Raw genomic sequence first — 18,410 nt, 5'->3', positions numbered from 1 at the left:
TGTGGTTCCAGCAGTCAACACATTGCTCTCAAACCCCCTCATTAACACAGCTGGGCTACTCATCTATCTTTCAGGATTTGGTTTTGATCAATCACTGCATTTACCTGCCTTCTGGATAATCACATACACAGTCATCGTGCACCTTGAACATTTCACCAAGTTAAGACACATACGTCTGGGAAAATCAGGAGTTTAACGTCTGACAGCGGAATAACTCTTAAGTATTTGTCAAGAGTCATGAGAGGCGGGTTTGCTCGAACAGCTGTGAGTCGGGCTGCAGAGGAAATGTGGTTTAACATTTAGTAAAGAGAGGAAGAGAAGTGTGTGTGTTTGTTTGTGTCTTAGTAGTAAGCCATCTGTGAACCTGGGCATGGAATAATCCAGAATGTGTCAGCGTGCATGTTTGTTCACGCTGCAGAACAATGAGGAGGCACTTCAAAAGAGGAACATGGAGATTTGTTCCCTGTTGTCGTGCATGGCTACACTTGATTTCATAACCACTGCATCATAAGAAATTTTTCAGGTTTCACAAACATCAATGAAATATTCATCAGTATAAGGACAGAGCTGTTAGTGAACCACCAAAATATGACGGTAAATGCACATAATAACCACAGAAATAAGGGCAAAGCACTTGAATAACACGTCAGAGATACAGGTTTCATTCCTCGTTGCGGTTGAATAAGGCTACTGGTGGAAAGCCAGTGAGGTATCCTGTATTTGTCTTATTCCATCTATGGTTATACTTGCAGAGCTGCCTGCACTGAGTGTGTGAGGAAGTCCGTGGATTGGTCAATTTGGACCAATCAGTGGGGGCTTAACGTAACGGCTCCGCGGATTGGTCCATTTCGTTCCGGGTACGGGGACGTATCTCCAACGAGGCGTTTTGGGGAGGTATTTTCTGTGTTAGAGTTTTACTCGCTACAGGGTGCACTTTGAGGGTTTTGACTCTGCATACCGTTTACATGCATAAAAACCTTCATAACACACGAGGGGACGGGCACTAACCAGAAAAGCATAACATGGGACCTTTAAATTAATCAAAGAACGAAAATAAGAGATACACTTGAATATATATCACCAGGTTTAGGGGGATTTTTGTAACACATCGAACAAGTGTCTTACAGTATGACCAATGAATCACACATAACTGTTGACTAATTTGCACTGTGTGTTCACTCTTTTGTCGAGCTTTATTCAGTTTCATTGCCTGAAGGCATCGTAGGATAAGCAGGGCTGAATATGCTCAGCCTGTAGTAAAGGTTTTAATGTGACTCATATCCTCTGAGAACACGCTCACAAACACACCGGTGTCTCAGAAATGAGCAAAGCACTTCTTAAAATAGTTTCACATAGAAAGCACATCGAGATGATTGATTATTTGTCTGGAAAACATGTTCAGCGATGTGTCATCAGCCGTATCATATGTAATTATTTGTTTTCTGCTGCTCTCTCCTTTGTCCTCATTTAATCCAGCCTCCCCCCCCATACTCTCTCAGTTAAACATTGACACAATGTGTGCGTGAATATGTGTTTGTTTTCAAACATCTGTAACCATGTGTGTGTGTGTGTGTGTGTGTGTGTGTGTGTGTGTGTGTGTGTGTGTGTGTGTGTGTGTGTGTGTGTGTGTGTGTGTGTGTGTGTGTGTGTGTGTGTGTGTGTGTGTGTGTGTGTGTGTGTGTGTGTGTGTGTGTGTGTGTGTGTGTGTGTGTTAGCCTAGTGTCCGTGACAGTGTGGATTCATTATGGTTCAGCCCTGTGGTTACAGAGCTCTCAGGGAGCAAAGCACAAGGTCTAATTATCCTGCCAAAACACACACACATTAAAACACTGACACACTTAAACTCGCTCAAATTACACACACATACACACGCTCGAAAAAACACCAACACACACTGTCATCTTTCAGTAGGAGGTAAACAAACCTTTGTCCTGAAGACAGAAATAACTCAGAGGGACAGGCTGCTGCTGTTTCTGTTTGTGTGTGTTCAAGTCAAAGAGCGGGAGAAACACAGCATTTCTTATTCAACCAAGAGTGCATTGCTGTTTCTATCAGGAATGCAGAACTAAACACTGATTTGTTTACAGCATTGCTGTAGCAGGGGGGTATACTGCGAAGCAGGATTTTCGCTTAGCCGGCTAAATTCAGGGAAAACTCCGGCTTTCCGGTCCTACGAAGCTGGTTCTCTTTTTAGCAGGCTAGATCTCCATGGTAATATATGCTAAGCAGCTAACCTGGTCGGGACCAGGTTAGGTTGCAGGCTAAGAGCTCAACTCAGTGAAAGCACCGCCTGCTGACCAATCAGAGCTCAGTGTGCGGAGTTTAAAGCGATCAAGTCATATTACAGGAGAAAGGAAATACAGAAAAACTGCCGTCGCAGGAAAGACGGCCGGCAAAAATCACCGACTGTGTGAACGTGAACATGAATAGAATATCACCTCCATCTTCAGAGCAATCTGACTATTATAACATTAGCGTTAAGAAAGCTTACTTAAATATCTGCCACAACATAAGTAACCGGATCAGAGTACATTAAGTACAGTCCGCGGCATATCACTTCATAATGTATCATATCTCTCCTTATCTGAGTCAGCTGAGCCGTATCTGGCCGTGCAACACTCACAGTGTCACATACTGTATGCAGAAGTATTATTTTAAGCAACACATTAAGTTGACGAAACACTCGAGACAAATGTAATTGAAGTCAGATCGTGTTTTAGACGGGGCAGTGATATCATAAACCTGTTAATGTACGCATTCAAACACTTGTTCTTTTGCCAGCTGTATTCACCTTGCAGGTGCAGCTATGTGGCTTTGATCCTGGATAAAGTGTTTAAGTCATGGATGTTTAAAGTTTAACTTCTTCATTTTTGACTAGTATTAAAGTTCACTTTTCATTCAGGAAGTATGACGCTGCGCTGTCAGTGCGCTTCTCCATGTTTGTGATTGGTCGAATGCTCCAAATACCACCCCTTTCATGTGAACGCGCACCTAACTAGATAGGACACGGCTGGCTTGAGCGATCCACTTGATAACCAGCGTCGTAGTACAGTTTAGCGAGAGCGCGTATGTTTTGGATTAAGCCAACCGGCTAACTCAAACATATCCAGGTTAGGTTGAACCAGCTTCGTAGTATAGGCCCCTGAAGGATTGTTCGGTTGAATGCTTGTCTTGTTTTATTTTTCTTATATTTTCGGGGCTTTCTGATGACTCTATATTGCACAAATATTACCAATGAGCAGTTTCTAAGCTCTACTTTACTGACAACATGTGCAACAGTTAAGGCCAGACACACACACACACACACACACACACACACACACACACACACACACACACACACACACACACACACACACACACACACACACACACACACACAAAGATAAGTTTAAAACCCTGAGTCACACTCTTCAGAATCTCTTAAACAGTGGTGACATAAGTCATATGGACATGCATGGACTTAAAGCGATGTTAGTCAGCTAGACTTTGGATTAAAAACCTTGAGTTGTTCTTTTCTTGAGCAACATGTTAAGTTGTTTCAGATTCAGACATTATACATGATAAGAGCATATACATTAAGCACCTTGTTGTACATTAAAACATGAAGCTCACATTGCAGATAGAAAACTAAACGGGCAGAGTTTTAGAGTGGACATTCGGCAGAGAGTAATGACAGCTGTTGATCTGCTTGTGGGCATGTGTGTGTTGAGTTATTTTTGCAGCAGCATAGTAAGTTGTGGTGACCAAACAAAATCACATGAGCTTTTTGGAACGGGCTGACTCAATGTTTCCACTGTGAAAACAAAGCCGCCAGAAGGAGAATCAAGGCTGAGATGAAATATGTGAAACTCTGCAACAGATGTGTCTGAAGGCAGCATCAAAAGTTTCCAAACCTAAACAGAAAAGTAAAGACGTAATATTTAAAGTTGTGTTATTAAAATCACCTTTTGTATCCTATCAATGGTCTGGGATTTTGGCGCAATTTGAAAGTATTTCTGTTCAACAACTATCAATTGAATTCTGTGTTTGAGCATTTTCATATATTACAATAACTGACATCCTTTCCTTCGAACCGTGCGACAAACTTCGGCTGAGCCCGAGCACAAGTACCAAAAGCTGCAGTTCCAATAATAGCCACTTGACTCGCTGCAAAGACTACAAATGGGAGCATCTCATGGATGTATAAAGAGAACTGGATACAGCGTTGGAGGCGGGAGTCCGTTCAGTCTTATAGAAGTTGCTCAGTGGCGCATGAAGCCAAAATAGCCTGAGTCTTGAGGGAAAAAGTACCTGTATCTATAAAGCCCATTGCGAATACTTGCAGTTTGCTTAAGCCCCGCCTCCAAATGAAATAAACTCTGAATTCGGCTTTTACAACTTTAAGATCCTAACCATTTAGATAAGGGCTGTTTTTAATGTCCATACTGGGAAGTTGATCAAGTTATTTTTGGGCCCAATGACATCACAGACTGACACAGAAGCTGTAGTTCCACACCGACCTCAGTGTTAAAATGCCCAAAAGCAGAAATAAACATGGTGACAGCTAGTCTGTTGATTATTTACCGCATCACGACAACTTTAAAGGGGCTGATTTTTTTATAATACTAACCCATTTTAACAGTCTGTGTTTTGAACCTAGCTTACAGCTGCTAAATGCACTGATCCGTTCCTCAGCCTTTTTCTTGTCTGTCTTCTGGCTTTGATTTACAACATGATTTACTGCTGTAGCACATGCATGCAAATCATGGATGTTGGAGCTTCCCATCAACATTAAAGTCAGGACACTAGAGGATTTTTATAAATGGTGTCTGCTTTGCACTTGTATTAGACTGCCGTTATAAAATAACTGATGTACAATAAAGGAGAAACACTTATTGTGAAGTGTTCATATGCCCAATGTATATCAAGTGTCAACTGAAATACATGAACATAGATGGGTGCTTAAAAGAAGGGGGAAAGTATTCAAACAAAACAGGATCTATATCAATATATCTATCAATTATGTGCAGATATTTGGCACGTGATTTTTTGCTTATTGTTTTAATGGTTGGCTAAGGATTGCAATGGTTGCATTATTAGTTCAGTGACTTAAATCTGCCTGGTGGACTTCCTGCTTGACTGACTCTAGTAAGTTGGTTTACTTGAGTTATGGATATTTTGCTTTTTGCTCCTTTATTTTGTAATGCCTGTATGTCAGTTTTCTCTCATTGCATCACAATAGCATACTTGTTAGAAGCCTGCAGACGTGACGGCAGGAAAACGATGTGTGTCAGCAGGTTTTCTATTCTCAGATGATTGAAGGGGTTATTTGAGGTAAGAGTTCAAATGAAGAAACTATTCGGAGGATAGCTGTAGGGTCTGAGTGCGCCTGCACGCGCGTGTGGTTATTTTTCTGTAGTCCTGAGGTTCAAGGCTGAAACTCAAGTGTTTGGCTTGGTGTCAGACTCTCAGCCCTGACTGAAATACGACCAAATAACAGACCAGCCCAATTGTCTTCATGATGTTTTAATGCACATGTAATTATTCATTTTCCCAAAAGAACATATGATTAAATGTAACCTTTTTAACATTATTGTTTGTGTTTAAAAGAACATATAAAGATCATTTTCCGGTTCATATTCATAATTTACTACTGTGACGTGTTTACATTGTTCAAAAAGCTCTTTATTTTGTTCATACTGCCTGTGCTGCAGCACCTCTTTTCACCCTCTGTCTGAAACCAGAGCCCAGTCTGCTCTGATTGGTTAGCTGGCCGGCTCTGTTGTGATTGGTCAACCACTTAGAGATGTCCCGCCCCTTAGCCTACAATCTGTTGGAGCGCTAGCCAATAGAAGCGCGAGTGTTACGTAGTGATTTAACTAAGGGATTTTCTATTAGATTTCGGTAAACTGCAAAACAGAGCCAATAATAATAATAAGAAAGCTAATTACATATAGTCTCATTCAGCCGCTTGTTAGCAACCACTGTTTTTTGTTTTTTTTAAGCTTTGTTTATTGGGTTTTGTCAACAGCATACAGTTATTCTATCAGAGAATGTATCAAAAGTACGTAAAACAAATCTTCACTTTATAGAAAAATAGGTAGAGTAACAACGTAAATACTGCTTAACACCAAGGTAACAAAATCCCACACAGACAGAAGACAAACAGATATACAAAAACAGACAAACAAAAAATAAACAAATAAATAAATAGAAAACCAGTCAGCTAAAACAAGAATGTCAATAATAAACAATAAACTTCAGTACGGCAGCACCTCCTCCCCGCAACAACCCACCCAGTGTTGGGACCCCTCCAAAATGCAAAAGTTCAGTCAGGAATGATTGGGAACTTTATCCTTTTAACACATTTGAAAAAAGGGCCAGCAACCACTGTTTTTATGACATTTGTCAATTATGCGATTGTGTACCATTTTATTTTACGTTGTAGAAAAAACCCATTTCAGTCTCTTAGGGTGCGTTCACACCTGCCTCGTATAGTCCGGTTGAATCGAACCCTGGTGCGTTTAGCCGCTTGGTGCGGTTCATTTGGGTCGGTGTGAACGTAGTCCGAGACCTCTTAAGTGAACTAAACAACCGGACTCTGGTCCGCTAAAATAGGTGGTCTCGGAGCGCTTGCTTGCGAACTCTGGAGCGGTTCATTGCTGGTGTGAACGCAGTCCGCACCAAAACATAGGAAGCGCAGTATTTACGTGTCACAAGAACGCGGATATCTTCAAAACTCTTTAGCGAAAGACTCTTTCAAGACATCCGCGGTTGTTTAGTTAAAGAGTAAAGAAGAATTAAGTGTTGAACAGTGTCGTGTAAAGTAAACATTCTCCGTCAGCTACATAAAAGTAAGAACACCTGTCGTCAGTGAAACGCCCCTCCTCTGCAGAACGTCTCTCATGGATAATGCTGCACATTATGCCGCTTATTACACGGCCACATTCTCAACAAAGTAACGACATGACTCCCAATATTAATTGAAATGCTTTTGTGGATTTAGAAAATGATTTTATTGATTTAAAAAATAGTTGTATTTAAATTGACATGCATCCGCTAAGAAAAATAGTCCGTTGTTACCGTTTGAACTAACGTAGCAACGGCAGGAACTGCTTCAATAGCGTTTTTGAGGAGCTTTTTGATTACAGATTTGAAAAAATCGTTGCTTGCTTTAAAAGTAGCACAATTCATTATGTCAAACCTTGGGAAGTATCTAGATATCCCTGCCCTAATGCCAAAGTAACTGCACACTGAATATGTGTCGCCGTCTGATGTATATGTCTGGACCGCTGCGTAAAAAGGAGGGTTTCTGCCCGTTACTTCTCCGCTGTTCTTGTCGCTCTTGTCTTGTCAGTTTCAGCCAAACTGTATACAGTTAAATCGAACGGACTTCTTTGTGCAGATGTGAGCGTCCTTAACAACGGTCAATAAATCCTTGACAGCGGTCTGTCTGTTCTGGATTAAAAACGTGTCACGTGTTTTGAATTGACCAATCAGAATCGAGTATTCAACAAAGCCATGTAATAATGTTTTTTAACGGACGTTGTCTGATTATATAATCATATACGCGGGCCACTAGTGTCTGTTGATCTCCAGACTAACAGCAGCATGAGAATAACCTGCCGAAAGTGCCGATGCTCCATGGCGGAGGCCCCGCTAGAAATTGCCGGGATTGCGTTTGTACCCCCTTAATGTCTGACCAATGGTTGAACAGCATTTCCGAGCACATGACTTGTGTTTAAAGTTTATAGTCCGTTTGAGTTTTGCCCGTGTGAACGCAAACCGAACCTTCTGAAAAATGAAACAATGTAACAAACTGTCGTCTGGTGCGCACCAGAGAGCGGACTATTAGGTGTGAACACACCCTTAAGCTCTTGCTTATCACAAACCTTTTTCAGGCTTCTTTCTGAAAACCCATTCAAGGGAACCGGAAGTGCTTTAATGTGAACTCATTTCTAGTTTGTAGGACTTATTCCTGCAACAAAACAACATCAAACAAGCAAGACACAACATTACATTACATTACATTACATTTAGCTGACGCTTTTATCCAAAGCGACTTACAATAAGTGCGTTCGACCAACAAAATACAAACTTGAAGAAAACAGAATCATAAAGTACATCAGGCTTCATAGAGCAAAAACATTTCAAGTGCTACTCAACTGGCTTTAGATAAGCCAGTCCTTTATTAGTATATAAGTGCTTTGTTAGTAATTTTATCGCTCGAAGTGGAGTCGAAAGAGATGAGTTTTCAGTCTGCGCCGGAAGGTGTGTAAGCTATCTGCTGTCCTGATGCCAATGGGGAGCTCATTCCACCATTTTGGAGCCAGGATAGCAAACCCACGTGTTTTTGCTGTTGGGAACTTGGGTCCCCTTCGCAGCGACATGCTCATATATACGCGTTGAAGAGAGCCATGGTAAATGTTTTTCCCAGCATAGAGTCTTATCTTATCAGCCCTCTGGCTCTTTCTTTATAATTAATCCACAAGCATGATGACAGTGATATTTATCTTCTTATAACACAAAACAAGAAAGCAAATCCTCAATATACTGCTTCGCTTGTTCTTCGCATCGCTCATTTTACTACATCACTTTCAAAAACGTTGACATTCAACATATCTGTGGTTTACAGACACGTTAAATGCCATCATGTCTTCATGTCATCTGGCTGATCTGATTCGGATGTGGTTTGAGAAACATTGTATACAGATATTGGTCAGATGTAAATGCGTCAACCACATACATCGCGTCTCAGCTCCTCCCAGGTACACCACATCCTCCTGTTGTGTTGTCATTCTCGGTTTTTCCTCCACTCTTATTAGCTGCAGAACATGTCAAATGTAGTAAGTGCTAACAGCGGAGGGTATACTGCATTGTAGTTGACAACTGACAGAAGAGATCTTGCATTTGGAGTCCAAACATCTGAGTAATCTAACATGTGTTTAGGAATGACTTGCACTGCTGACTATCCCATTTCTTATAGACATGTGTAGATCAATAAATGTCTTATATTAAACCAAGCTTTATGTCTGATACATATCATGGTCGGCAAACGGCAGATCTTCTAGAGAGTTTTGAATCTTTACAGCGGTTGGTGAGGTGAGGAAAAAGCGCAGAAACTCTGCCAACCTTAAAACCACAAACTTGGCCCAGTCTGCTTCGAGGAGAGACAAGTCTCTACTTTGCAATATGATAAATGCTGCTAACATTAATAAAAAATAACAAAAACTATAGTAGTATAATTATAGATACCACCAAAAGTTGCTTTACTGCATCTTTCCTATAACAAAGGGTAAGATCTAATCTGTGATGTAAAACAAAATGGTGACGGATGAAAAGGGCACTGAACTTTTCTGTAGTTTCTACACCCACGCTTGTGATTTACTGTCATGTCAGAAGTCCAGGCAGCGGCGTTGTAACTAGATCTTAAAAAATTGTCTTGATAGTTTCCTTTGTGAAAACAGATGACGTTTAATGAAATCAAATGACTCTTCAATGACTTATCATCTCTGCTGCTCCTTCACTGGTGACTCATGTTAATTTAAAGTAACAAAGGTCAGACTGTGATGATCATATACAAGTACACTATGATATGTCAGAGTGTTTTTCCAGATGTGTTGTTTTGTCCAGATGTGGAGATGTGTTCATTTCTTTTTCTTCTTAAAAATGAGGTGGATTTTAACTAAACCTGAAACCCATGATAACACAACAAGAGTTTACAGCTGCACCGTTGTCTCTTGTTTGCATTCGGTCACACATTTAACCATTTTAAGCATGCTAATGTGAAGAAAAAGGACTTTAAACAAATTACAGCTGAGTCAGGTGGGAAGGCCATTAGTTCTGCTGGTATTTGGACATAACCCACATGTTGAACTCACACAAAGGATGACCTGCTGGTGGCCCTAAATAAAAATCGAAGTGATCACCAAAGTCTTGACAATTTGTCCTAAAGGGATCAAGAATTCCTCAACCAAATGTCAGGGCAATCTATCCAACAGTTAGGTCCTTTCAATTAAAATCTCAAATATCCATCTACTACATCCTATTGGAGGAAAAGTCAGTGAGGACCATCAATGAATAGAAATACATCCTTATTGTTAATATTGACATGTTTTACTCTGGACTTACTATAGTTCAGTAAAATAATAGACTTGCCAAAAATGTGAATCAGACTGAATCTTCAAAGGGTAAACTAGTCTTCCACTCGTCTGTTTCCTCCTCTGGTGTTAGGCTCAATGTGTTTTAGCTCGCTTTCAATAATGAAATTCACTTATTGGGGAAATCTGCTGCTGGAGTCTGGCTGGAGCTTCCTCGAGGTAGAGAGGATGGAAATATAAAATACCCAATTCAGTCAACAGCGTGCCAAGTGTTTTCAGAATGGTGCCAAAAAGAAGTGAAAAGACAGTTAAAGCTTACAAGGTGAAGGAACTATTAGAGTCATAAACTAATGATGTCCTCAGGGTTATCTCAGGTTTGGCCAAACATTTGACAGTTGAAAAATGCAGTGGATGTGCATTACTCGGTGACCCTCAATGACCCTCTTAAAAAAGTACATCACACCTGGAGACGGTGGCAGAACAGAGAGTTGTGGCAGGATGTAGAGAACTATACTTACCTGCTTCCTGTGGATGTACACATAGTGGGTGTGGGTGTGGGTGTGGGTGTGGGTGTGTGTGTGGGTGTGTGTGTGTGTGTGTGTGTGTGTGTGTGTGTGTGTGTGTGTGTGTGTGTGTGTGTGTGTGTGTGTGTGTGTGTGTGTGTGTGTGTGTGTGTGTGTGTGTGTGTGTGTGTGTGTGTGTGTGTGTGTGTGTGTGTGTGTGTGTGTGTGTGTGTGTGTGTGTGTGTGTGTGTGTGTGTGTGTGTGTGTGTGTGTGACATGAAGAACTCCCGGAACAGGACTTTTTTCATCCATTAATAACAGACACAGTTGGGAGAATTTGACTCACAAGAGCTTCAGCCAAATTCACTTTACATTTCATGCTACGTTACGTTTACCAAAACAATGTTTATCCATTATCATAAAATCTATTTTCTTTTATATTCTATCTCAAAATGAGTCAATCAAAAAAACAATGTTACCTCCTACTCCAACTGTGTCAGCTAAGCAGGCAAACACAGTTATAAATTAAATGTTTTCAGTCAAGTCACGGAGCTAGCATTAGCTTAATTAGCCGCCTAGCTACAGCTGATGACATCACAGCAGGGGTCATTTCAGCTACTTTCAGGCGAGAAACAAGACGCTGCTTTGATCTGAAATCAAAGGCCCATTGGTTTGACCATATCACTGTCATATGTGGAGTGTGGGAATGGAAACATTGACAGTTTTAGCACATTAACAAAGAGGCTAGCGAATAATCCATCAAACGTTATCGTATTCAAAGAATATTATATAATTTTGTTGTCATATATCCACTACTTAACTTTTCATCTTTCTTATTCTGTTCAGAAATCAGAAACAGGTTTATTTCCAGGTAGAATTACACGTACGAGGAATTTGACTTGGTGTAGTGGTGCATGAAAACAAGAATTAAAAACACAGGTAGAGAACTAGAAAAATATAAAAAATAATTTAAAATATAGTAAAATAAAAATTGCAATGGAATAGAAGGAATACAATATGGAATAAAAATCAGCAGTAATACAAATTATTGTTGTACATTGTGTTTGTTGTGCACTCCTTGGTGCTACCTTACTCTATAATGTATTCATACTGTTGTGGCTTCCTTCCTTGTCTTCCTATCAAGCCACTAGACGCCTTAAACAGACCGTTCTAACTAGTTTTCTTTCCTTTAAATTACTCACAGTTTGAGGAGTTGCTTGGCCTCCGATGGTTTGGATCAGGGGTGTCAAACTCAAATACACAGTGGGCCGAAATTAAAACATTGCTAGTCGAGGGCCGGACTGGTTCAATGTTTATTGCAGAACTTATTGCACATATTAAACCTGGAACTAACGAAGCTTAAATTATTGCCTATAAAAACAACATTAAACATTAAATAATCAGTTGCATTCTTTTCTCATGGCTCTATCTGCAGCTTTTCCAGAGTCATTTCTTATGATTACATTTTCCCACAAGCCAACAACAGCTTCAAAACAACTATTTCCCTCAAAGAACAAACCAAACATGCCCTGTTGTCTCAAGAAGGAAACATCCATTAAACTCAGTGTGCTGCTCTGTGATGCTAGCTCAGATACTTGGCATCTCATCTCGGGTGCAAGTTCATCAATGTTTGGGGTCAGGCTCTGAGCCGAGGAAATCCTCAGGATGGAGTGAAGGTGTGCGTGCAATATACCGGCGGGCCAGATCTAATAGTAATTAGAAATTATCCTGCGGGCCGAAATTAAATCCACCACGGGCCTGATTTGGCCTCTCTTATAAATCAAAATACTGGCTCTAACACATACCATATTTTCATTAACAGTGCAACATCTCTTCTTCTCCTCTCTGTTGCAGCGTGAGGCAGACAGACTCAGACGACGGGTAGTGATCCATCCCAACCCGCTGCCTCACATCCACCAGGAGCACGCCGCGCTGCTCTGCATGGGCCTCCTCTTCCTCCTGATTGGACGGATCATTTACCTTCAAGGAAGTGCCAACAGCTAGGACTACTCTCAGGATTAACCCCTTGGAAAATCAGCAGACGTAGCATTTTCCTTTATGATGTTTCCGTGTTGGATCCTGTTTGTCTTTGGAGACCTGATTCCTACCCTCTTCCCTCCGATTTTACAGAGGAAGAAGGAAACTTTTGACTGTCGTTATTTAAAAGGAGACGATTGGTTTGTACCTTTAATGCACTCTAATATGCCCGGACTTTCGTTTTTTGTCGAGTGTTTGCGATGCCACCAAAGAGCCACGATGTTTTCACTCCTTTCCAGCGCAGATGTCGTCATGTCATGTCAACATATGCCTCTCTGCGAGATTACGCCTGTGGAAATTCAAATGTGCCTTTTTAAAGTTTCCCGTTTACTCTTTTAGCTTCTTTTAAGTTTTTTTTTTTAATGGACAGATTATGAATTCCTCAAGTGATTAATTCTGCAGAAGTTTTTAAAGTTTGTGGGTCCAATCTGCAGACTTTTCCCAATCATTCCCCCTGGTTTCAGTCCGGGAAAAATGGTCTTGCACTCCTGTCCCGTCAGGAACCAACATGCAACATACCAACAATCTCTGTGGAAAAACCAATTGGGCCAAAATGATTGTTTTTATCCAACATTTTATACAAACGTCATTTTTACGTTTTTTGTTACCTTGAATTACATGTCTGCTTATGTCGTATTTCAACAGAAATTAATAGTGTCCTGATAATTTGAGTATCGAATGATGAAGGTGTTGACAATTGTTGAGATCTCATGACATGTGTTTTAAACCCCATTCGGACAGGGCTGAGGTTAGCTGGGTAATACAGCATTCTTGATTGTAAAAAAATTGAACAAAACGATATTTTCTAGCAAAAATACACATTTGGGACTGAACAATATATTAAAATTACCCATGGTTCCTGTTGGGTCCATTTTATTTTGTGTGTCATATTTCAACACCCTGGGTCTGAGTTTTTTGGCTAGCTAATCTGTAATCAGGAATATTATCCCTTCAATGGTGCTTTAAAACGATGCAACATCCTAACGCTCTTTTAAAGAAAGATGAAAACACATTTCTTTGCATTTCAGACATTTCCCATCTTGGAACGGCATGTTCTTTTTTTTGTGTTTCATGACTACTTAAACATTTTACAATTTACTGTACCTGCCAAAAAAAGTTTTTTCCTGAGTTTTGTTCAGCTTAAACAAACAAAGACATTGGTTTTAGAAAGATAATAACCTTGGCAATAAGCCTTCCTCTCTCTCTGTAACCACTATCGGTCCCTCCCTCCCTCATTTCAGAATCATTTTTATCACCAAATGTAGTCAGTGTGGATGAATTCTTAACAAGTGTCAAAAGCATTACTTTCCAAAATGATTTCCTTCTGTGCTCTGGTTGTTTTCAGCATTAAAGCACAGGATTTGCACGGGAATAAACAAAAGCAGAATGCTTGTTATTACAGTCAATTTATTAAGTATTTGTTACTTCGCTGCCCAGTTGGAGTGAGACTCAAAGAGTTGGTTAAAGAACAAAATCGTTAATGAAATTAATTGAATCATTTAGATCTTCCAACAGTGTAATTCTTGTTTACTTATTGTATACGTTTTTCCAATTGCAATCCATATTTAGAATTAGTTTTGATACTCTTGCTAATTTTCTATAATATATTTAGTGATCAAACACTGTCTTTCTTTGTTTGAGCCTCTGGATTGAACATCAGCCTGACTGAGTGCAGGTGAACGTCTTGGTTTCTTTATCAGGTCATGTGATCCATTTATAAGCCCAGAGATTCAGACCTGGAAGAAAACCAAAACTTTAATCCTGCTTAATCAAGAGGTTTGTCAGTTAATAGTTATCTAATAGTAACATATTAAATATACAGATTTTGGATTGAATACAAGTGTTCTTATATTTTATAGGTTCTGTTGTCCTGTGAAAAGTTGGCCATTGTTTGTTTTTTTGAGTTCTTTGCTTTCTAAAATGGTTACCACTTCAGCTGAACCAGAACAATAATTAACAAATGAATTGCCGAGTAGCTTGTGAAATGTGCTTATGCAAAAATATGAAATGTCTGCTCTTTTGTTTGCACACAGCTCTGGATTTCCTCTCATTGGAGGATCATTACATGATTTTTCGGTAAATCTGAACAATATTAAGTATTTTTGTGCGAGAAAAATACATTCTTAAGCACCTTAAAATAGCATCAGTGCTTTAATTCAGCTTGATGATTGGGAAGCAGCGGCCCCGCTCTTTTTGGAGAGAAGTAAACTAGATGTCCAGTAGCCAATTAATCCACATCCTCATCAATGAAGCTACATTTTTTAAAACCAAAACACATAGTCTGAAAACATTTCTGATGGTTACAGTGGTTATTCCCTGCTTTCCATCCTCTGGAGACAGTAGCTTTAACATATTGGTGCAACAGAATCAGACAAAATATGAGATTAATACTCATTAAGAAGATTTGCAAACAATATTTTAAGGTTTTTACGAGGGTAAACACTTCCAAAATGAAGACTAGCTGATTAGTTTTAGCAATATTTCCCACTTCAGTCTAAGATCAGTGCACGGCTGCTTCCCTTAGCTCTTCAATTGACACATCTTGGATTTTTCCACATGAGGCGACCCAGAACCCCCTCTGGTTTTGATCTTCCCATTGAGCTGCACTGTGCATGGATGTAGTGTGAATGTTGACCAAAGAGATTTGTGCAAACCTATTGTTTTCTCTGTCATTTTAGATGGTACAAATGAACTGTCACCTTATTCTCTGACATACTGTTTGTTGTTTTATTACATAAATAACATCTGCTGCAGCGGGGGCTCCAGTCTGAAAATTGAAATGTAGTTTGCTGTTTTGTCAAAGAAGCCGTTTCAAAGATAACTGAGCCAATTAAGCCAATATTAATTAAATATTAACCCCACTTAAGTGTTTAAAGCTTCAAATGAGTGTTAGCCGCACTAAAGATACTTTGTTACATGAGTTGGATTAAATCTTCCTAAACAAATTAGATGTTGCCCGTCCCTGCGAGGTTATCTAACAGCAAATCAGAGCCAAACACAATCGATAACCAAATTCCTCTCAGTCCCTGTTTGAGTCGTGTTTGCACAGTTGTCAACACGAAAGGCATGAAGTGTGATCCTGGCTTTCATCGTCTTCAAACTCTCATTTCAACAACTCTCTAATCCATTTAATCTCATGTTTTAACAGTGTTAAATTAGCGGTTCAGCCACAACGTTTCATTTTCAATCAGTCAGGCTTTCTGCTCTGTAGCTGAAGCATGTCGCATTTGTTATTGCACACATAATATAAGTGTTAAGAAGTGGATAACCTCAACTGAGAAAACTGCTTTGTACGGATTCTTAAAAGTCATCCACTCATGACAGTCTCGCCCTAATTGTGTGTTAAGGTGATTAAACTTTAGTGATCATTCCTATTTGGATGGAACAACTACAAAAAGATGCAAGAAAGTGACCCACATGGCCACAAAAAGATAGACACAATAAAGACTCAAATGGATCCCAAAGAGAGAAAAATGTGAACATAAAAAGTCAAAATGACCAGTTTTATGTCCGTGCCATCTCATAATCTGTCTACATCAGTCTTTTAAAATAGTTCAATAATAGCAGCTCTTTTATTGCTATCATTTAATATCAGAATACATACAATTGTTTATTTGACATTCATTCAATCAAAGCCACTTCCGTCCATTGGTTACCGTTTAAAGCGTGAATCTTAAGCCAAATAACGAAAATGTATTGTGTTATGTGATTATTTACTCTTCCCCACACTGTATGAGACTTGTTTCTGTTTTATTTCCTTCTTATCATGATGCTTTTATTGCTGTAAATGCGTCTCAGGCTCGTCTTCCTATGCATCAAATGTAGCCGCTTTGCTTTTCCTCCGCTGTGACTGCACTTTGAATTCTGATATCGGGCCATGTGAAACCTAAGACCTCATTTTGAATCACTGTATTACAGCGGGAGTGTGAGAGGAGAGAATGGCAGGGAGGAAACCAAAAGATGAATTACCGTCTTCTGAAACTGATATGGAAACCTGGTGATGTGTTGAATCACTGCCTGTTGTTTGAAGGTATTACAGCTCAGAGACGCTTTTCAGGGTTTTACTGACTGACATCGACACTGGCCGCTTCTGCAAATCACACTTTGAGCTTTTAGGATTTATAGACCAGCAGAAGTCTTTTATCTATAGACATTTATATGCACCAGTTGTTTGTTTAGAATTAGAATTAAATGTATGAAAAATAGGGAATCCAGGGGTACTGTGGTGTGAAACGCTTCGCTGAAAATGCTGTACATAAATGCATCTGTTGGAGTGTTTATGCAGAAATGTAAAAATCTGAATGACTCCAAATGACCCAGTACATCTGTAGCAACGTGTGTTTTTCATAGTGTTATTTACGCTGAAAATATTGTAATAATGTTTTTTTTAATTGCTTCCAATGTATTGAACTGTAAATAAAGGACTTTGTAAAGCCGGAGTGATGAAGGAAATGCTTTTTTTTCAACCTAAATATTAACGATTCAGTAGCTGCATGGAAGTAAGACGTTTTACTGAAGTTTTGAAATACAATACAATTTACTTATATACAATGTATACTTGATATACTACACTTTATTGAGTATGCCACTTTGTACTGTATTCCACTATATTGTTACTCACTACAAGATCCATCACAAACAGCTAGTTTTTCATTGTTAATAATAATTAAATGGTTTAACTTTAAAATGCGGGTTCACCTGGCTTACAATAAAGGTTAGCTGAACGGGAGAAAACTAAAGGCACTTAAAATAGTACGTTTAGTCAACTACTAAGATAAATATTACAATTTGAGGGGACTTTAAGATGTTTGCCTTTGCAGACCATTGACATGCACCAACAACAATATAACACACTACAGGTAGGGGAAAACCCCCCAAAACATAATTAGGCCTAAAAAATATGTTGAAACAAAAATGTATTTATGCGTTTAAAGAAGAAAATGATGCATTTAAAGCTTATTTATTAAATCTGTGCATGGCCAACCAGCTTCCTCACAGCTCAGTTGAACTTTGTTGGCATAAAAGTTAATTTAGGTGAAATGAGGACAGTTTTTTTTCATTTGAGTAACACTGTCTGAGGCGGATCCTTGTTTTGTGTGTGTGTGTGTGTGTGTGTGTGTGTGTGTGTGTGTGTGTGTGTGTGTGTGTGTGTGTGTGTGTGTGTGTGTGTGTGTGTGTGTGTGTGTGTGTGTGTGTGTGTGTGTGTGTGTGTGTGTGTGTGTGTGCGCGTGTGCGCGTGTGTGTGTGTGTGTGTGTGTGTGTGTGTGTGTGTGTGTGTGTGTGTGTGTGTGTGTGTGTGTGTGTGTGTGTGTGTGTGTGTGTGTGTGTGTGTGTGTGTGTGTGTGTGCGTGTGTGCGTGTGTGTGTGTGCAGGACACGGAAAGTACGGTGCCTTCCACAGCTAGGCAAGAACACATGCTCAGATAATTATATGTCTTGTGCGTACACACACACACACACACACACACACACACACACACACACACACCTACACATTCAATCACATGTGTATGAGTCAGCAGTAGTCTGGCAGGGTTTTGCTTCCTGAGACAGAGGTAGCAGATCAACCCTTTGTGAGAGTGAGAAAACATTATTTCCAAATGAAATAAAATTGCATTCTTATTTTCTGGCACAGCAAACAGATCTGATTTGTAAAAGTTACGCTGTGTGTACTTCAACTGTAAAATCAACCCTCCATTAAGCATGTATAATTAGTATATGAACATGTTAATAATGTTTATAATACACTATAATGTAGTTGTAAGCAGCTATGAGGCTATTTTAAGTGT

General features: G+C 39.6%; 1 protein-coding gene across 2 annotated transcripts in view; it reads left to right on the top strand.

Annotated features, from left to right (window-relative positions):
- bcl2l11 (BCL2 like 11) overlaps positions 1-17,061 on the top strand; it is a 31,630-nt gene extending 14,569 nt beyond the window's left edge. The window contains exon 4 of one of the 2 annotated variants that reach the window (XM_034101249.1): positions 12,440-17,061. In XM_034101249.1, coding sequence (XP_033957140.1) covers positions 12,440-12,589 — 150 coding nt within the window. In that variant the 3' untranslated portion in view covers positions 12,590-17,061. The remainder of the gene's footprint in view (positions 1-12,439) is intronic. The other variant, XM_071205658.1, reaches the window with a different exon arrangement.
- The last annotated feature ends 1,349 nt before the right edge of the window (positions 17,062-18,410 follow it).

The sequence above is a fragment of the Pseudochaenichthys georgianus genome, chromosome 15, assembly GCF_902827115.2.
Source record: "Pseudochaenichthys georgianus chromosome 15, fPseGeo1.2, whole genome shotgun sequence".
Lineage (NCBI taxonomy): Eukaryota > Metazoa > Chordata > Actinopteri > Perciformes > Channichthyidae > Pseudochaenichthys > Pseudochaenichthys georgianus.
This window is presented reverse-complemented; position numbering and strand designations above follow the sequence as displayed.